Raw genomic sequence first — 22,936 nt, 5'->3', positions numbered from 1 at the left:
GTATATAGCCTCTCTACTGTATATAGCCTCTCTACTGTTATAGCATCGCTACTGTATATAGCCTCTCTACTGTTATAGCATTGCTACTGTATATAGCCTCTCTACTGTATATAGCCTCTCTACTGTTATATACCTACTGTTATAGCCTCTACTGTATATAGCCTCTCTACTGTTATAGCATCGCTACTGTATATAGCCTCTACTGTTATAGCATACTGTATATAGCCTCTCTACTGTTATAGCATATAGCCTCGCTACTGTATATAGCCTCTCTACTGTTATAGCATCGCTACTGTATATAGCCTCTCTACTACATCGTATATAGCCTCTCTACTGTTATAGCATCGCTACTGTATATAGCCTCTCTACTGTTATAGCATCGCTACTGTATATAGCCTCTACTACTGTTATAGCATCACTACTGTATATAGCCTCCTACTGTTATAGCCTCGCTACTGTATATAGCCTCTCTACTGTATATAGCCTCACTACTGTATATAGCCTCTGTATATAGCCTCTCTACTGTTATAGCATCGCTACTGTATATAGCCTCTACTGTTATAGCATCACTACTGTTATAGCATCACTACTGTATATAACCTCCCTACTGATCCATATAACAGTACTGTTATAGCCTCGCTACTGTATATAGCCTCACTGTTATAGCATCACTACTGTATATAGCCTCTCTACTGTTATAGCACTGTTATAGCATCTACTGTATATAGCCTCTCTACTGTTATAGCATCTCTACTGTATATAGCCTCTCTGTATATAGCAACGCTCTACTGTTATAGCATCGCTACTGTATATAGCCTCTCTACTGTATATAGCCTCTCTACTGTTATAGCATCGCTACTGTATATAGCCTCCCTACTGTATATAGCCTCTCTACTGTTATAGCATCGCTACTGTATAGCCTCTCTACTGTTATAGCATCACTACTGTATATAGCATCACTACTGTATATAACCTCCCTACTGTATATAACCTCCCTACTGTTATAGCCTCGCTACTGTATATAGCCTCTCTACTGTTATAGCATCGCTACTGTATATAGCCTCTCTGATGTTATAGCATCACTACTGTATAAAGCCTCCATACTGTATATAGCCTCTCTACTGTTATAGCATCCCTACTGTATATAGCCTCGCTACTGTTATAGCATCGCTACTGTATATAGCCTCTCTACTGTTATATAGCTACTGTATATAGCCTCTCTACTGTTATAGCCTCTCTACTGTATATAGCCTCTCTACTGTTATAGCATCGCTACTGTATATAGCCTCTCTACTGTTATAGCATCGCTACTGTATATAGCCTCTCTACTGTTATAGCATCGCTACTATATAGCCTCTCTACTGTTATAGCATCGCTACTGTATATAGCCTCTCTACTGTTATAGCATAGCATCACTACTGTATATAGCCTCTCTACTGTTATAGCATCGCTACTGTATATAGCCTCTCTACTGTTATAGCATCGCTACTGTATATAGCCTCTCTACTGTTATAGCATCGCTACTGTATATAGCCTACTGTTATAGCATCGCTACTGTATATAGCCTCTACTGTTATAGCATCGCTATAGCCTGTATATAGCCTCTCTACTGTTATAGCATCACTACTGTATATAGCCTAGCTACTGTATATAACCTCCCTACTGTTATAGCCTCGCTACTGTATATAGCCTCTCTACTGTTATCACTAGCATCACTACTGTATATAGCCTCTCTACTGTTATAGCATCGCTACTGTATATAGCCTCTCTACTGTTATAGCATCGCTACTGTATATAGCCTCTCTACTGTTATAGCATACTGTATATAGCCTCTCTACTGTTATAGCATCGCTACTGTATATAGCCTCTCTACTGTTATAGCATCGCTACTGTATATAGCATCACTACTGTATATAACCTCCCTACTGTATATAACCTCTACTGTTATAGCATCTACTGCTACTGTATATAGCCTCTCTACTGTTATAGCATCACTACTGTATATAGCCTCTCTACTGTTATAGCATCGCTACTGTATATAGCCTCTCTACTGTTATAGCCTCTCTACTGTTATAGCATCGCTACTGTATATAGCCTCTCTACTGTTATATAGCCTCTCTACTGTTATAGCATCGCTACTGTATATAGCCACTGTTATAGCCTACTGTATATAGCCTCTCTACTGTTATAGCATCGCTACTGTATATAGCCTCTACTGTTATAGCATCACTACTGTATATAGCATCACTACTGTATATAACCTCCTACTGTATATAACCTCCTACTGTTATAGCATCGCTACTGTATATAGCCTCTCTACTGTTATAGCATCACTACTGTATATAGCCTCTCTACTGTTATAGCATCGCTACTGTATATAGCCTCTCTACTGTTATAGCATCACTACTGTTTATAGCATCACTACTGTATATAACCTCCCTACTGTTATAGCCTCGCTACTGTATATAGCCTCTCCACTGTTATAGCATCACTACTGTATATAGCCTCTCTACTGTTATAGCATCGCTACTGTATATAGCCTCTCTACTGTATATAGCCTCTCTACTGTTATAGCATCGCTACTGTATATAGCCTCTCTAATGTATATAGCCTCTCTACTGTTATTGCATCGCTACTGTATATAGCCTCCCTACTGTATATAGCCTCTCTACTGTTATAGCATCGCTACTGTATATAGCCTCTCTACTGTTATAGCATCACTACTGTATATAGCATCACTACTGTATATAACCTCCCTACTGTATATAACCTCCCTACTGTTATAGCCTCGCTACTGTATATAGCCTCTCTACTGTTATAGCATCGCTACTGTATATAGCCTCTCTGATGTTATAGCATCACTACTGTATAAAGCCTCCATACTGTATATAGCCTCTCTACTGTTATAGCATCCCTACTGTATATAGCCTCTCTACTGTTATAGCATCGCTACTGTATATAGCCTCTCTACTGTTATAGCATAGCCTCTCTACTGTATATAGCCTCTCTACTGTTATAGCATCTCTACTGTATATAGCCTCTCTACTGTTATAGCATCGCTACTGTATATAGCCTCTCTACTGTTATAGCATCGCTACTGTATATAGCCTCTCTACTGTTATAGCATCGCTACTGTATATAGCCTCTCTACTGTTATAGCATCGCTACTGTATATAGCCTCTCTACTGTTATAGCATCGCTACTGTATATAGCCTCTCTACTGTATATAGCCTCTCTACTGTATATAGCCTCTCTACTGTTATAGCATCGCTACTGTATATAGCCTCTCTACTGTTATAGCATCACTACTGTATATAGCCTCTCTACTGTTATAGCATCGCTACTGTATATAGCCTCTCTACTGTTATAGCATCGCTAGCCTCTCTACTGTTATAGCATCGCTACTGTATATAGCCTCTCTACTGTATATAGCCTCTCTACTGTATATAGCCTCTCTACTGTTATAGCATCGCTACTGTATATAGCCTCTCTACTGTATTTAGCCTCTCTACTGTTATAGCATACTGTATATAGCCTCTCTACTGTATATAGCATCTACTGTATATAGCCTCTCTACTGTTATAGCATCACTACTGTATATAGCCTCTCTACTGTTATAGCATCACTGTATATAGCTCTCTACTGTATATAGCCTCTCTACTGTTATAGCATCGCTACTGTATATAGCCTCTCTACTGTTATAGCATCACTACTGTATATAGCCTCTCTACTGTTATAGCATCACTACTGTATATAGCCTCTCTACTGTATATAGCCTCTCTACTGTATATACTGTATATAGCCTCTCTACTGTATATAGCCTACTGTATATAGCCTCTCTACTGTTATAGCATCGCTACTGTATATAGCCTCTCTACTGTATTTAGCCTCTCTACTGTTATAGCATACTACTGTATATAGCCTCTACTACTGTCTACTGTGAAAGCATCACTACTGTATATAGCCTCTCTACTGTTATAGCCTCTCTACTGTTATAGCATCTACTATATAGCCTCTCTACTGTTATAGCATAGCTACTGTATATAGCCTCTCTACTGTTATAGCATCGCTACTGTATATAGCCTCTCTACTGTTATAGCATCGCTACTGTATATAGCCTCTCTACTGTTATAGCATCGCTACTGTATATAGCCTCTCTACTGTTATAGCATCGCTACTGTATATAGCCTCTCTACTGTTATAGCATCGCTACTGTATATAGCCTCTCTACTGTTATAGCATCGCTACTGTATATAGCCTCTCTACTGTTATAGCATCGCTACTGTATATAGCATCACTACTGTATATAACCTCCCTACTGTATATAACCTCCCTACTGTTATAGCCTCGCTACTGTATATAGCCTCTCTACTGTTATAGCATCACTACTGTATATAGCCTCTCTACTGTTATAGCATCGCTACTGTATATAGCCTCTCTACTGTATATAGCCTCTCTACTGTTATAGCATCGCTACTGTATATAGCCTCTCTACCACTATGTATATAGCCTCTCTACTGTTATAGCATCGCTACTGTATATAGCCTCTCTACTGTATATAGCTACTGTATATAGCCTCTCTACTGTTATAGCATCGCTACTGTATATAGCCTCTCTACTGTTATAGCATCACTACTGTATATAGCATCACTACTGTATATAACCTCCCTACTGTATATAACCTCCCTACTGTTATAGCCTCGCTACTGTATATAGCCTCTCTACTGTTATAGCATCGCTACTGTATATAGCCTCTCTACTGTTATAGCATCGCTACTGTATATAGCCTCTCTACTGTTATAGCATCGCTACTGTATATAGCCTCTCTACTGTTATAGCATCGCTACTGTATATAGCCTCACTACTGTATATAACCTCCCTACTGTATATAACCTCCCTACTGTTATAGCCTCGCTACTGTATATAGCCTCTCTACTGTTATAGCATCACTACTGTATATAGCCTCTCTACTGTTATAGCATCGCTACTGTATATAGCCTCTCTACTGTATATAGCCTCTCTACTGTTATAGCATCGCTACTGTATATAGCCTCTCTACACTATATAGCCTCTCTACTGTTATAGCATCGCTACTGTATATAGCCACCCTACTGTATATAGCCTCTCTACTGTTATAGCATCGCTACTGTATATAGCCTCTCTACTGTTATAGCATCACTACTGTATATAGCATCACTACTGTATATAACCTCCCTACTGTATATAACCTCCCTACTGTTATAGCCTCGCTACTGTATATAGCCTCTCTACTGTTATAGCATCACTACTGTATATAGCCTCTCTACTGTTATAGCATCGCTACTGTATATAGCCTCTCTACTGTTATAGCATCACTACTGTTTATAGCATCACTACTGTATATAACCTCCCTACTGTTATAGCCTCGCTACTGTATATAGCCTCTCCACTGTTATAGCATCACTACTGTATATAGCCTCTCTACTGTTATAGCATCGCTACTGTATATAGCCTCTCTACTGTATATAGCCTCTCTACTGTTATAGCATCGCTACTGTATATAGCCTCTCTACTGTATATAGCCTCTCTACTGTTATAGCATCGCTACTGTATATAGCCTCCCTACTGTATATAGCCTCTCTACTGTTATAGCATCGCTACTGTATATAGCCTCTCTACTGTTATAGCATCACTACTGTATATAGCATCACTACTGTATATAACCTCCCTACTGTATATAACCTCCCTACTGTTATAGCCTCACTACTGTATATAGCCTCTCTACTGTTATAGCATCGCTACTGTATATAGCCTCTCTGATGTTATAGCATCACTACTGTATAAAGCCTCCATACTGTATATAGCCTCTCTACTGTTATAGCATCCCTACTGTATATAGCCTCGCTACTGTTATAGCATCGCTACTGTATATAGCCTCTCTACTGTTATAGCATCGCTACTGTATATAGCCTCTCTACTGTTATAGCCTCTCTACTGTATATAGCCTCTCTACTGTTATAGCATCGCTACTGTATATAGCCTCTCTACTGTTATAGCATCGCTACTGTATATAGCCTCTCTACTGTTATAGCATCGCTACTGTATATAGCCTCTCTACTGTTATAGCATCGCTACTGTATATAGCCTCTCTACTGTTATAGCATCGCTACTGTATATAGCCTCTCTACTGTTATAGCCTCTCTACTGTTATAGCATCTCTACTGTATATAGCCTCTCTACTGTTATAGCATCGCTACTGTATATAGCCTCTACTGTTATAGCATCGCTGTTATAGCTGTACTGTATATAGCCTCTCTACTGTTATAGCATCGCTACTGTATATAGCCTCTCTACTGTTATAGCATCGCTACTGTATATAGCCTCTCTACTGTTATAGCATCGCTACTGTATATAGCCTCTCTACTGTATATAGCCTCTCTACTGTATATAGCCTCTCTACTGTATATAGCCTCTCTACTGTTATAGCCTCTACTGTATATAGCCTGTATATAGCCTCTCTACTGTATTTAGCCTCTCTACTGTTATAGCATACCTACTGTATATAGCCTCTACTGTATATAGCCTCTCTACTGTGAAAGCATCACTACTGTATATAGCCTCTCTACTGTTATAGCATCACTACTGTATATAGCCTCTCTACTGTTATAGCATCGCTACTGTATATAGCCTCTCTACTGTTATAGCATCACTACTGTATATAGCCTCTCTACTGTTATAGCATCACTACTGTATATAGCCTCTCTACTGTATATAGCCTCTCTACTGTATATAGCCTCTCTACTGTATATAGCCTCTCTACTGTTATAGCATCGCTACTGTATATAGCCTCTCTACTGTATTTAGCCTCTCTACTGTTATAGCATACCTACTGTATATAGCCTCTACTGTATATAGCCTCTCTACTGTGAAAGCATCACTACTGTATATAGCCTCTCTACTGTTATGGCATCGCTACTTTATATAGCCTCTCTACTGTTATAGCATCGCTACTGTATATAGCCTCTCTACTGTTATAGCATCGCTACTGTATATAGCCTCTCTACTGTTATAGCATCGCTACTGTATATAGCCTCTCTACTGTTATAGCATCGCTACTGTATATAGCCTCTCTACTGTTATAGCATCGCTACTGTATATAGCCTCTCTACTGTTATAGCATCGCTACTGTATATAGCCTCTCTACTGTTATAGCATCGCTACTGTATATAGCCTCTACTGTTATAGCATCGCTACTGTATATAGCATCACTACTGTATATAACCTCCCTACTGTATATAACCTCCCTACTGTTATAGCCTCGCTACTGTATATAGCCTCTCTACTGTTATAGCATCACTACTGTATATAGCCTCTCTACTGTTATAGCATCGCTACTGTATATAGCCTCTCTACTGTATATAGCCTCTCTACTGTATATAGCATCGCTACTGTATTATAGCCTCTCTACTGTATATAGCCTCTCTACTGTTATAGCATCGCTACTGTATATAGCCACCCTACTGTATATAGCCTCTCTACTGTTATAGCATCGCTACTGTATATAGCCTCTCTACTGTTATAGCATCACTACTGTATATAGCATCACTACTGTATATAACCTCCCTACTGTATATAACCTCCCTACTGTTATAGCCTCGCTACTGTATATAGCCTCTCTACTGTTATAGCATCACTACTGTATATAGCCTCTCTACTGTTATAGCATCACTACTGTATATAGCCTCTCTACTGTTATAGCATTACTACTGTATATAGCCTCACTACTGTATATAACCTCCCTACTGTTATAGCCTCTCTGCTGTATATAGCCTCTCTACTGTATATAGCCTCTCTACTGTATATAGCCTCGCTACTGTATATAGCCTCTCTACTGTAAATAGCCTCTCTACTGTATATAGCCTCTCTACTGTTATAGCATCGCTACTGTATATAGCCTCTCTACTGTTATAGCATCACTACTGTATATAGCCTCTCTACTGTATATAGCCTCTCTACTGTATATAGCCTCTCTACTGTATATAGCCTCTCTACTGTTATAGCATCGCTACTGTATATAGCCTCTCTACTGTATTTAGCCTCTCTACTGTTATAGCATACCTACTGTATATAGCCTCTACTGTATATAGCCTCTCTACTGTGAAAGCATCACTACTGTATATAGCCTCTCTACTGTTATGGCATCGCTACTGTATATAGCCTCTCTACTGTTATAGCATCGCTACTGTATATAGCCTCTCTACTGTTATAGCATCGCTACTGTATATAGCCTCTCTACTGTTATAGCATCGCTACTGTATATAGCCTCTACTGTTATAGCATCGCTACTGTATATAGCCTCTCTACTGTTATAGCATCGCTACTGTATATAGCCTCTCTACTGTTATAGCATCGCTACTGTATATAGCCTCTCTACTGTTATAGCATCGCTACTGTATATAGCCTCTCTACTGTTATAGCATCGCTACTGTATATAGCCTCTCTACTGTTATAGCATCGCTACTGTATATAGCTTCACTACTGTATATAGCCTCCCTACTGTATATAACCTCCCTACTGTTATAGCCTCGCTACTGTATATAGCCTCTCTACTGTTATAGCATCACTACTGTATATAGCCTCTCTACTGTTATAGCATCGCTACTGTATATAGCCTCTCTACTGTTATAGCCTCTCTACTGTTATAGCCTCTCTACTGTTATAGCATCGCTACTGTATATAGCCTCTCTACTGTTATAGCTCGCTACTATATAGCCTCTCTACTGTTATAGCATCGCTACTGTATATAGCCTCTCTACTGTTATAGCATACTGTTATAGCCTCTCTACTGTTATAGCTGTACTATATAGCATCTCTACTGTATATAGCCTCTCTACTGTATATAGCCTCTCTACTGTTATAGCATCGCTACTGTATATAGCCTCTCTACTGTTATAGCATCACTACTGTATATAGCCTCTACTGTTATAGCCTCTCTACTGTATATAGCCTCGCTACTGTATATAGCCTCTCTACTGTATATAGCCTCTCTACTGTATATAGCCTCTCTACTGTTATAGCATCGCTACTGTATATAGCCTCTCTACTGTATATAGCCTCTCTACTGTTATAGCATCGCTACTGTATATAGCCTCTCTACTGTATATAGCCTCTCTACTGTTATAGCATCGCTACTGTATATAGCCTCTCTACTGTTATAGCCTCGCTACTGTATATAGCCTCTCTACTGTTATAGCATCGCTACTGTATATAGCCTCTCTACTGTTATAGCATCGCTACTGTATATAGCCTCTCTACTGTTATAGCATCGCTACTGTATATAGCCTCTCTACTGTTATAGCATCGCTACTGTATATAGCCTCTCTACTACTGTACTATATAGCCTCACTACTGTATATAGCCTCTCTACTGTTATAGCCTCTCTATAGCATAGCATCGCTACTGTATATAGCCTCTCTTACTGTTACTGTTATATAGCATCACTACTGTATATAGCCTCTCTACTGTTATAGCCTCTCTACTGTATATAGCCTCTCTACTGTTATAGCATCTCTACTGTATATAGCCTCTCTACTGTTATAGCATCGCTACTGTATATAGCCTCCTCTACTGTTATAGCATCTCTACTGTATATAGCCTCTCTACTGTATATAGCCTCTCTACTGTATAGCATCGCTACTGTATATAGCTCTACTGTTATAGCATCGCTACTGTATATAGCCTCTCTACTGTTATAGCATCGCTACTGTATATAGCCTCTCTACTGTATATAGCCTCTCTACTGTATATAGCTGTTATAGCACTGTCGCTACTGTATATAGCCTCTCTACTGTTATAGCATCGCTACTGTATATAGCCTCTACTGTTATAGCATCGCTACTGTATATAGCCTCTCTACTGTTATAGCATCTCTATAGTATATAGCCTCTCTACTGTTATAGCATCACTACTGTATATAGCCTCTCTACTGTTATAGCATCGCTACTGTATATAGCCTCTCTACTGTTATAGCATCGCTACTGTATATAGCCTCTCTACTGTTATAGCATCACTACTGTATATAGCCTCTCTATAGCTGTATATATAGCCTCTCTACTGTTATAGCATCGCTACTGTATATAGCCTCTCTACTGTTATAGCATCACTACTGTATATAGCCTCTCTGTGTATAGCATCTCTACTGTATATAGCCTCTCTACTGTTATAGCCTCTCTACTGTTATAGCATCACTACTGTATATAGCCTCTCTACTGTATATAGCCTCTCTACTGTATATAGCATCACTACTGTATATAGCCTCTCTACTGTATATAGCCTCTCTACTGTTATAGCTGTATATAGCCTCTCTACTGTTATAGCCTCTACTGTATAGCATCGCTACTGTATATAGCCTCTCTACTGTTATAGCATCGCTACTGTATATAGCCTCTCTACTGTTATAGCATCGCTACTGTATATAGCCTCTCTACTGTTATAGCTTCGCTACTGTTATAGCATCGCTACTGTATATAGCCTCTCTACTGTTATAGCATCGCTACTGTATATAGCCTCTCTACTGTTATAGCATCGCTACTGTATATAGCCTCTCTACTGTTATAGCATCGCTACTGTATATAGCCTCTCTACTGTTATAGCATCGCTACTGTATATAGCCTCTCTACTGTTATAGCATCGCTACTGTATATAGCCTCTCTACTGTTATAGCATCGCTACTGTATATAGCCTCACTACTGTATATAGCCTCTCTACTGTTATAGCCTCTCTACTGTTATAGCTACTGTATATAGCCTCTCTACTGTTATAGCATCACTACTGTATATAGCCTCTCTACTGTTATAGCCTCGCTACTGTATATAGCCTCTCTACTGTATATAGCCTCTCTACTGTTATAGCATCGTACTGTATATAGCCTCTACTATAGCTGTACTATAGCCTCTCTACTGTTATAGCATCTCTACTGTATATAGCCTCTCTACTGTTATAGCATCGCTACTGTATATAGCCTCTCTACTGTTATAGCATCGCTACTGTATATAGCCTCTCTACTGTTATAGCATCTACTACTGTATATAGCCTCTCTACTGTTATAGCATCGCTACTGTATATAGCCTCTCTACTGTTATAGCATCGCTACTGTATATAGCCTCTCTACTGTTATAGCATCACTACTGTATATAGCATCACTACTGTATATAACCTCCCTACTGTTATAGCCTCGCTACTGTATATAGCCTCTCTACTCTTATAGCATCACTACTGTATATAGCCTCTCTACTGTTATAGCATCGTATATATAGCCTCTCTACTGTATATAGCCTCTCTACTGTTATAGCATCGCTACTGTATATAGCCTCTCTACTGTTATAGCATTGCTACTGTATATAGCCTCTCTACTGTTATAGCATCGCTACTGTATATAGCCTCTCTACTGTATATAGCCTCGCTACTGTATATAGCCTCTCTACTGTTATAGCCTCTCTACTGTATATAGCCTCTCTACTGTTATAGCATCACTACTGTATATAGCCTCTCTACTGTATATAGCCTCTCTACTGTTATAGCCTCTACTGTTATAGCATCACTACTGTATATAGCCTCTCTACTGTTATAGCATCACTACTGTATATAGCCTCTACTGTTATAGCATCACTACTGTATATAGCCTCTCTACTGTTATAGCATCGCTACTGTATATAGCCTCTCTGTTACTGTTATAGCCTCTACTACTGTATATAGCCTCTCTACTGTTATAGCATCGCTACTGTATATAGCCTCTCTACTGTTATAGCATCGTTACTGTATATAGCCTCTCTACTGTTATAGCATCGCTACTGTATATAGCCTCTCTACTGTTATAGCATCACTACTGTATATAGCATCACTACTGTATATAACCTCCCTACTGTTATAGCCTCGCTACTGTATATAGCCTCTCTACTCTTATAGCATCACTACTGTATATAGCCTCTCTACTGTTATAGCATCGCTACTGTATATAGCCTCTCTACTGTGTATATAGCCTCTCTACTGTATATAGCATCTACTGTATATAGCCTCTCTACTGTTATAGCATCTCTACTGTATATAGCCTCTCTACTGTTATAGCATCGCTACTGTATATAGCCTCTCTACTGTTATAGCATCGCTACTGTATATAGCCTCTGTATATAGCTGTTATAGCATCGCTACTGTATATAGCCTCTCTACTGTTATAGCATCGCTACTGTATATAGCCTCTCTACTGTTATAGCCTCTACTGTTATAGCCTCTACTGTATATAGCCTGTATATAGCCTCTCTACTGTATATAGCATCACTACTGTATATAGCCTCTCTACTGTTATAGCATCGCTACTGTATATAGCCTCTCTACTGTTATAGCATCGCTACTGTATATAGCCTCTCTACTGTTATAGCATCGCTACTGTATATAGCCTCTCTACTGTTATAGCATCGCTACTGTATATAGCCTCTCTACTGTTATAGCATCGCTACTGTATATAGCCTCTACTGTTATAGCATCGCTACTGTATATAGCCTCTCTACTGTTATAGCATCGCTACTGTATATAGCCTCTCTACTGTATAGCATCGCTACTGTATATAGCCTCTCTACTGTTATAGCCTCGCTACTATATAGCCTCTCTACTGTTATAGCATCACTACTGTATATAGCCTCTCTACTGTTATAGCATCTACTGTATATAGCCTCTCTACTGTTATAGCCTCTCTACTGTATATAGCCTCTCTACTGTTATAGCCTCTCTACTGTATATAGCCTCTCTACTGTTATAGCATCTACTATATAGCCTCTCTACTGTTATAGCATCGCTACTGTATATAGCCTCTCTACTGTATATAGCCTCTCTACTGTATATAGCATCGCTACTGTATATAGCCTCTCTACTGTTATAGCATCACTACTGTATATAGCTGTATATAGCCTCTCTACTGTTATAGCATCACTACTGTATATAGCCTCTCTACTGTTATAGCATCTACTACTGTATATAGCCTCTCTACTGTTATAGCATCGCTACTGTATATAGCCTCTCTACTGTTATAGCATCGCTACTGTATATAGCCTCTCTACTGTTATAGCATCACTACTGTATATAGCCTCTCTACTGTTATAGCATCACTACTGTATATAGCCTCTCTACTGTATATAGCCTCTCTACTGTATATAGCCTCTCTACTGTTATAGCATCACTACTGTATATAGCCTCTCTACTGTTATAGCATCACTACTGTATATAGCATCACTACTGTATATAGTCCTACTATAGCATCACTACTGTATATAGCCTCTCTACTGTTATAGCATCACTATATATAGCCTCTCTACTGTATATAGCATCTCTACTACTGTATATAGCCTCTCTACTGTATATAGCCTCTCTACTGTTATAGCATCGCTACTGTATATAGCCTCTCTACTGTTATAGCATCGCTACTGTATATAGCCTCACTACTGTTATAGCATCCTACTGTATATAGCCTCTCTACTGTATATAGCCTCCTACTGTATATAGCCTCACTACTGTATATAGCCTCTCTACTGTATATAGCCTCTCTACTGTATATAGCCTCTCTACTGTTATAGCATCCCTACTGTATATAGCCTCTCTACTGTTATAGCATCGCTACTGTATATAGCCTCGCTACTGTTATAGCATCGCTACTGTATATAGCCTCTACTGTTATAGCATACTGTGTATATAGCCTCTCTACTGTTATAGCATCGCTACTGTATATAGCCTCTCTACTGTTATAGCATCGCTACTGTATATAGCCTCTCTACTGTTATAGCATCGTATAGCTGTATATAGCCTCTCTACTGTTATAGCATCGCTACTGTATATAGCCTCTCTACTGTTATAGCATCTACTGTATATAGCCTCTCTACTGTTATAGCATCTACTGTATATAGCACTCACTACTGTATATAACCTCCTACTGTATATAGCCTCTCTACTGTTATAGCATCGCTACTGTATATAGCCTCTCTACTGTTATAGCATCACTACTGTATATAGCCTCTCTACTGTTATAGCATCGCTACTGTATATAGCCTCTCTACTGTATATAGCCTCTCTACTGTTATAGCATCGCTACTGTATATAGCCTCTCTACTGTTATAGCATCGCTACTGTATATAGCCTCTCTACTGTTATAGCATCACTACTGTATATAGCCTGTATATAGCTCTACTGTTATAGCATCGCTACTGTATATAGCCTCTCTACTGTTATAGCATCGCTACTGTATATAGCATCACTACTGTATATAGCCTCTCTACTGTATATAGCCTCTCTACTGTTATAGCATCGCTACTGTATATAGCCTCTCTACTGTATATAGCCTCTCTACTGCTATTGCATCGCTACTGTTATAGCATCACTACTGTATATAGCCTCTCTACTGTATATAGCCTCGCTACTGTATATAGCCTCTCTACTGTACTACTGTTATAGCATCGCTACTGTATATAGCCTCTCTACTGTTATAGCCTCTCTACTGTATATAGCCTCTCTACTGTTATAGCATCGCTACTGTATATAGCCTCTCTACTGTATATAGCCTCTCTACTGTATATAGCCTCTCTACTGTTATAGCATCACTACTGTATATAGCCTCTCTACTGTTATAGCATCGCTACTGTATATAGCCTCTCTACTGTTATAGCATCACTGTATATAGCCTCTCTACTGTTATAGCATCGCTACTGTATATAGCCTCTCTACTGTTATAGCCTCTCTACTGTATATAGCCTCTCTACTGTTATAGCATCTCTACTGTATATAGCCTCTCTACTGTATATAGCATCTCTACTGTATATAGCCTCTCTACTGTTATAGCATCGCTACTGTATATAGCCTCTCTACTGTTATAGCACTGTATATAGCCTCTCTACTGTTATAGCATATATATAGCCTCTCTACTGTTATAGCATCACTACTGTATATAGCCTCTCTACTGTTATAGCATCACTACTGTATATAGCTGTTATAGCATCTCTACTGTATATAGCCTCTCTACTGTTATAGCATCACTACTGTATATAGCCTCTCTACTGTTATAGCATCACTACTGTATATAGCCTCTCTACTGTTATAGCATCACTACTGTATATAGCCTCTCTACTGTTATAGCATCGCTACTGTATATAGCCTCTCTACTGTTATAGCATCACTACTGTATATAGCCTCTCTACTGTTATATAGCATCACTCACTACTGTATATAGCCTCTCTACTGTATATAGCCTCCTACTGTATATAGCCTCTCTACTGTATATAGCCTCACTACTGTATATAGCCTCTCTACTGTATATAGCCTCTCTACTGTTATAGCCTCTCTACTGTATATAGCCTCTCTACTGTTATAGCATCACTACTGTATATAGCCTCTCTACTGTTATAGCATCGCTACTGTATATAGCCTCTCTACTGTTATAGCATCGCTACTGTATATAGCCTCTCTACTGTATATAGCCTCTCTACTGTTATAGCATCGCTACTGTATATAGCATCTCTACTGTTATAGCATCGCTACTGTATATAGCCTCTCTACTGTTATAGCATCGCTACTGTATATAGCCTCTCTACTGTTATAGCATCACTACTGTATATAGCCTCACTACTGTATATAGCCTCTCTACTGTTATAGCATCGCTACTGTATATAGCTCTGTATATAGCATCTCTACTGTATATAGCCTCTCTACTGTTATAGCATCTCTACTGTATATAGCCTCTCTACTGTATATAGCCTCTCTACTGTTATAGCATCGCTACTGTATATAGCCTCTCTACTGTTATAGCATCACTACTGTATATAGCCTCTCTACTGTATATAGCCTCCCTACTGTATATCCTACTGTATATAGCCTCTCTACTGTATATAGCCTCTCTACTGTTATAGCATCACTACTGTATATAGCCTCTCTACTGTTATAGCATCGCTACTGTATATAGCCTCTCTACTGTTATAGCATCGCCTCTCTACTGTTATAGCATCACTACTGTATATAGCCTCTCTACTGTTATAGCATCACTACTGTATATAGCCTCTCTACTGTATATAGCCTCTCTACTGTTATAGCATCACTACTGTATATAGCCTCTCTACTGTTATAGCATCACTACTGTATATAGCCTCTCTACTGTATATAGCCTCTCTACTGTATATAGCCTCTCTACTGTTATAGCATCACTACTGTATATAGCCTCTCTACTGTTATAGCATCACTACTGTATATAGCCTCTCTACTGTATATAGCCCCTCTACTGTATACAGCCTCTCTACTGTATATAGCCTCTCTACTGTATATAGCCTCTCTACTGTTATAGCATCACTACTGTATATAGCCTCTCTACTGTAAATAGCATCACTACTGTATATAGCCTCTCTACTGTATATAGCATCACTACTGTATATAGCCTCTCTACTGTATATAGCCTCTCTACTGTATATAGCCTCACTACTGTATATAGCCTCTCTACTGTATATAGCCTCTCTACTGTTATAGCATCGCTACTGTATATAGCCTCCCTACTGTTATAGCCTCTACTGTATATAGCCTCTCTACTGTGAAAGCATCACTACTATACTGTATATAGCCTCTCTACTGTTATAGCATCGCTACTGTATATAGCATCACTACTGTATATAGCCTCTCTACTGTATATAGCCTCTCTACTGTATATAGCCTCTCTACTGTTATAGCATCGCTACTATATATAACATCACTACTGTATATAGCCTCTCTACTGTATATAGCCTCTCTACTGTTATTATTCACTGGCTTTTTACTGTTGTTTTTTATTTTGTTACTTGTTCACCTAATACCTATTTTTTTTACTTAAAAATTGCACTGTTGGTTAGTGCCTGTAAGTAAGCATTTCACTTGTATTCAGCGCGCGTGACAAATAAACTTTGATTTGATTTGACTCAAGGCTGTAATCGCTGTCAAAGGTGCTTCAACAAAGTACTGAGTAAAGGGTCTGAATACTTATTTAAATGTGATTTAAATGTATTTTTTTGCTTTGTCATTATGGGGATTGTGTGTGGATTAATCAAGGAAAAAACAATGTAATCAATTTTAGAATAGGGCTGTAACTTAACAAAATGTGGAAATAGTCAAGGAGTCTGAATACTTTCCCGAATGCACTGTTTATATACTTTTTTTTTAAATGTAGGAATAATTTTATGAAAACACTAGTGTGTGCAACATGACTGTTTATATAAGTAATAATGGACAGTTGAAACTAGGTTGCTAAATCATGTGGTTGCTATTTAAATTGTACATATTCAAATATTGATATAAAATTGTGTAAGTGCTTACTGGGGAAACCAAAGGCTATGTATGCTATGTGTGTCCCGACCCTGTGAACATTCCAAAGTTGGTTTGAGGTGTCTAGGTCACATGGTCAAGGAGCTATTGCATTTTAGTTGATTTTTGTATAAATATGTATATTTAAAAAAAATAGGAATCATTTTACGAGAAAACTAAAGAGTCTGTAACATGCCTCTCTGTTTAATGAATGATGTATAGTTGAAATAAGGTGGCTAAGTCACATGGTGTAAGAGCTGTTCACATTTTAATATTGTGATCATGCACTTTGTTGGTAGTTCCTAACTAGCTGCATTGACTGTGGCCAGGCTGCCTACACTATTGCTGTGTGATTACGAAACTGTGCTTTGATGAACATCTCTTTTCTTCATAAAACTCAAATCGATCGCAAGCTATTGGTGTTTGATGGTCCGAATGTTTGGCAAATATCGAATCTCAAAGCAACTTTACCACGGTACCGAACCGTTCCCTTTTCATTCCATCACAGCTGTTGTGATTTTGAAAAATACGGTATGATTTGAGTCGCATGAAAACTGTAGAATGGAAACGTGGTGACTTCTCCTCCAGTTTTTACTGCAGCAGTCCATACTGTGTAATAATTGTTGGCAACCATCCAGCTCACAAAAAAAACTGTCTCCATGGCCATATATTGACAATGGGCGGTACTGTAAGGCTATTTCTTGATATGAATGAAATTAACCAAAGGTTCTGTGATCTAATGAAGCAAAATGGAGTCAGTATTAATCATGATATTAAAGATAACAATTATCATTAGATTTTTTTGACCAACTTAATACGTTTATTCAATGTTTTTTGTGTGACTTTTAATAATTCGTGTTATTAGAATTAGTGTTGAGATTATTTGAGATTCGAGATTATAGTGTTATTATTTTATTCTCCCTCAAATATTAAACGTAATACCTGAAGCACTTGGGTCTATGCTTCTTGCATTGACTGATGCATCTCTCTCTCTCTCTCTCTCTCTCTCTCTCTCTCTCTCTCTCTCTCTCTCTCTCTCTCTCTCTCTCTCTCTCTCTCTCTCTCTCTCTCTCTCTCTCTCTCTCTCTCTCTCTCTCTCTCTCTCTCTCTCTCTCTCTCTCTCTCTCTCTCTCTCTCTCTCTCTCTTGCTCTCTCTTTTGCTCTATCTGTCTCTCCCCCCGATTTGATATGTTTATAGGAACTGGAGTCGCGCTACTCTCCGATTGCCAGTTGAAACGCATTAGCGGCTCTCTCCCTTGATTATAAGAAGCGCAGACGGAGAGTCGGGGCGCGCTATGGCCTCTAAAGAGACCACCGCTGCAGGTTTCGTTCACGTCGGCAGGGAAAACACAGGTAAGCGCAAAACTGCTCTTTGAAATTCACTGTCATGCTCAACACCTGCTGCAGCCTACATACTATATTTCCTGGTCAGAATACAGAGCCTATCGCTGTTGAGAATTCCAATGGTTATTTTATGGTACCTGTCACTCTCTTTGACGTTCCATGTTCTCCTGTGTAAACCCACGTCAGGAATGATAACCTGTTATTCCTATCGATCCGAATCGAAATAAACAGGCTACGTTGGGATTGCTTTGGTTCCCGCTGCCTGCTCTGTGTTTACCACAATCATACTTTAAACGGTTATTAAACCCCACTTCTGTCAGTAGCGAGTTGGTTGGATGTGTGTTACTGCAAATGCGTGCCTGCCTGTGCGTGTCTCTGGGTGCTTTGCCTTGGCTTTAACCGTTTTCCTTTGAGTGTGTTCGTGTGTAGGGGTGTTATGTGGAACAATCATTTTGTTTGACGCTTGCAGGCATGAGTTTTTGCATTGAGAGGCCCTCTACGCTGAAGAGATGGGCTATAGTGCCCTTAGGGTGTGCAGCGCTCAGCATACCACTGTTTAGTACACGCACGCACGCACGCACACACACACACACACACACACACACACACACACACACACACACACACACACACACACACACACACACACACACACACACACACTGAGAGTTATATTTAAACATGTGACAAGCACGATCACACTCACGTTGGTCACACATGCCAGCACAATGGTAGTGTCTGACATATACACACACACAAACACATTGCACGCACACACACCGACTGACACCATTGGACAGGAGGGTGTTAAAAGGGTGTCTCTCGCTGTTAATTATCGTGACGGCAAATGAATCCCTTGTTTGTTTGTGGATTTGGCTGTGGTAATGACCAGTCAGAGCTAAAGGTACAGAGAGAGGAAGGAAGGGATGTGTGGTGGGCACTCATGGAGAAAGAGCAGTTCCATTAGACAATCAAGGCAGGTTTTTAACTTCGCCAGCAGATCCGACCCGCTTGCTTACAGCTACGCTATAGGTTTCAGACAGGCTTCCTGTGTCGACGAAGACACGGCGGAGCCGGCACCAGAAATGTCTCAGAAAACGTCCCCCAATCCATCTCTTTCAGAAATGCATCGAGTTTGAGTTTTTTATTTTGTTACAGGGACAGTGCACATTAATCAACATTGTACTCCGAATTGTCCAGTTATTACAACTGTTACACCGAGAAGATTGAGCGACTTTTAAGCAAGCAGTCGTTCAACCTTGTCAGTGTAACATTTGGGAGTACAATGCATTTTTCATTCCTGGATTGAGGCAGGGTGAAATCAGAAAGAGTGGGAGGTCATGTAAACTGGCACAGCTTAATCCTGACACATTTATTCATTGGTCTGACGAGAGAAAGTCAACACTATTGTGACTAAGCCCTTGCAGAGAAACCACATGATCACTTCATTGGTGTGACATCACAGAGCAAGCGTCAAGGTGGGAGCTCACCCTGTGAAGCACACAGTAAGATAAGTGACATAGATTTTTGTCTGTTTTGATGTTGAGGTTATAAAACTGTCATAAATAATAATCACAAATTGTGATGTAAATGTGCATACTATTAAACAGTTGCCAATATTTTGTTTACCTTTTTGTACTTCAATCATTTTTTGTTGTTGTCGGCTTGTAGTACTAAATCCTGTAAACATGTTTTTTTGTAGTACTGTTATTGGTACTGTTATTTTAGTGAATTCAGAAAAAGTGGGTTTGTAACCTGTTCAGACATCTATCCAATATATTATCCCAACACATGTTTCCTAATCACACAAAATTGAATTGAATTGTCATTGGAGTACAATCAGGATTATAATCGTCGTGTCCCAGTTCATCTAACCTCGTAGTCTGCCAAACGCAAACAGAAAATATGGTTTGGACTCGGTGTACACAAATGAGTGTGTCATGCCTCTGTGAATATGATATCAACATGAGTTTTTCTGTGTGATTAGGAAACATCTTGAGGATTTCAGAAGTGTGTTGGGCTAATGTGTTGGATAGATGTTGAAAGAGGTTACAGAAGACGGAAATGCAAAAATGTGTCCCACTTATTCAAAATTCATGCTACGTTTTGCGAAAAATATCTTGCGCTGGCTCCACTATATTTTAATCTACGCAGGAAGCCTGTCCGTCCCAAATGAATCTGTAAGCAAGCGGGTCGGATCTCCTGGCTAGGTTTTAACTCATCCTCTCCTCTCCCATCTCTCTCTCTCTCCTTCCTCTCTCTTTAAAGGTAGTTCAGCATATGCTGTGGCCGGGCCTTCTGTGGGAATGCCGAGTGTTAAGGGCTTTAATTGAGTGGTTTTTAAGCATGAAACACACAGAGAATCTCATTGCCGATAGGTACTGCCAACAGGTACTTATCATAGTGGCAGGCCGTTCCTTTTCTTGCTAGAACAAAAGCATTATCTGCTGCTTGCCGACCCGGTAGCGACAAACCTACCAATTCTACTTGTAGAATCGCAATGCTCGTCAGTGGCCAACAACTTGACTTTGAGCCAACCAGAGAGAACGATCCCCCGAAGTGGGGGTGCCAACAGAAAAAGGGAAAAAGAGGGTATTTTAATCTACAGATGAACCAGTCACACTTCATATGCAATGTAGACTATGGGATGTTACAAAAAATACAATACAAAATATTTTTAAAAATGTGGACAACCCTTCAAATGAGTGGATTCGGCTATTTCAGCCATAAAATCGAGCACACAGCCATGCAATCTCCATAGAAAAATTGGCAGTAGAATGGCCTTACTGAAGAGCTCAGTGACTTTCAATGTGGCACTGTCATAGGTTCCAAATTGCCTCTAGAAGCAACGCCAGAACAAGAACTATTCGTCGGTAGCTTCATGAAATGGGTTTCCATGGCCGAGTAGCTGCACACAAGCCTAAGATCACAATGCGCAGTGCCAAGAGTCGGCTGGAGTGGTGTAAAGCTTGCTTGCCACTGGACTCTGGAGCAGTGGAAACGCATTCTCTGTAGTGATGAATCCTGCTTCACCCTGTAGCAGTCCGACGGACTAATCTGGGTTTGATGGATGCTAGGAGAATGCTACCTGCCCCAATGCATAGTCCCAACTATAAAGTTTGGAGGAGGAGGAATAATGATCTGGGGCTGTTTTTCATGGTTCGGACTCCTTAGTTTCAGTGAAGGGAAATCTTAATGCTACAGCATACAATAACATTCTAGACGATTCTGTGCTTCCAAGTTTGTGGCAACAGTTTGGTGAAGGCCCTTTCCTGTTTCAGCATGACAATGCCCGCATGCACAAAGCGAGGTCCATACAGAAATGGTTTGTCGAGATGGGTGTGGAAGAATTTGACTGGCCTGCACAGAGCCCTCAACCCCACAAACACATTTGAGATGAATTAGAACGCCGACTGCGAGCCAGGCCTATCGGCCAATATCAGTGCCCAACCTCACTAATGCCGCAGCATTAGTCACCGCAGCAATGTTCCAACATCTAGTGGAAAGCTTTCCCAGAAGAGTGGAGTCTGTCATAGCAGCAAAGGGGGGACCAACTCCATATTAATGCACATGATTTTGGAATGAGATGTTCGATGAGCAGGTGTCCACATACTTTGGTCATGTAGTGTAGCTAGCCAAGTGCAAGCTAGTCAAGCTCGCGAAGACACGATGCACACAACACTAAATACTTCCTAGTAGCTAACCACAATAGCTAGTATTGATATTATAATACAATTGCAATGGGTTAGCTAGTTTCTGTGAATCAGCTGCCTGTGTTAGCAGCTGAATTAGTGCAGTGTTCATAGCTAGCTAGCTATTTTTGCTAGTTAGCAAATGCGCTAATGTTAGCTAGCTAGCTAAACATTTGGCTATGGGCTGGCACTGGCATAATGAGATTTTTAATTTTTAAAACCAACCATAATTTAACCAGATAGGCCAGTTGAGAACAAGTTCTCAGTTACAACTGAGACCTGGCCAAGATAAAGCAAAGTAGTGCGATGAAAACAACACAGAGTTACACATGGGATAAACAAATGTCCAATCAATAACACAACAGAAAAATCTGTATACAGTGTGTGCAAATGAAGTAAGGAGGTAAGGCAATAAATAGGCCAATAGTGTTAAAGTAATTACAATTTAGCAATTTACACTGGAGTGATATATGTGCAGATGAGGATGTGCAAGTAGAAATAATGGTGTGCAAAAGAGCAGAAAAACCGAAACAAATATAGGGATGAGGTAGGTAGTTGGTTGGATGGGC

General features: G+C 39.6%; 1 protein-coding gene across 1 annotated transcript in view; it reads left to right on the top strand.

The window, feature by feature from the left end:
* The first annotated feature begins 18,496 nt into the window (after positions 1-18,496).
* carmil3 (capping protein regulator and myosin 1 linker 3) overlaps positions 18,497-22,936 on the top strand; it is a 56,231-nt gene continuing 51,791 nt past the window's right edge. The window contains 1 exon segment of the mRNA XM_046359316.1: positions 18,497-18,684. Within this exon segment, the coding sequence (XP_046215272.1) occupies positions 18,627-18,684 (58 nt within the window). The 5' untranslated portion in view covers positions 18,497-18,626.

The sequence above is a fragment of the Oncorhynchus gorbuscha genome, linkage group LG08, assembly GCF_021184085.1.
Source record: "Oncorhynchus gorbuscha isolate QuinsamMale2020 ecotype Even-year linkage group LG08, OgorEven_v1.0, whole genome shotgun sequence".
In the NCBI taxonomy this organism is placed as follows: domain Eukaryota; kingdom Metazoa; phylum Chordata; class Actinopteri; order Salmoniformes; family Salmonidae; genus Oncorhynchus; species Oncorhynchus gorbuscha.
This window is presented reverse-complemented; position numbering and strand designations above follow the sequence as displayed.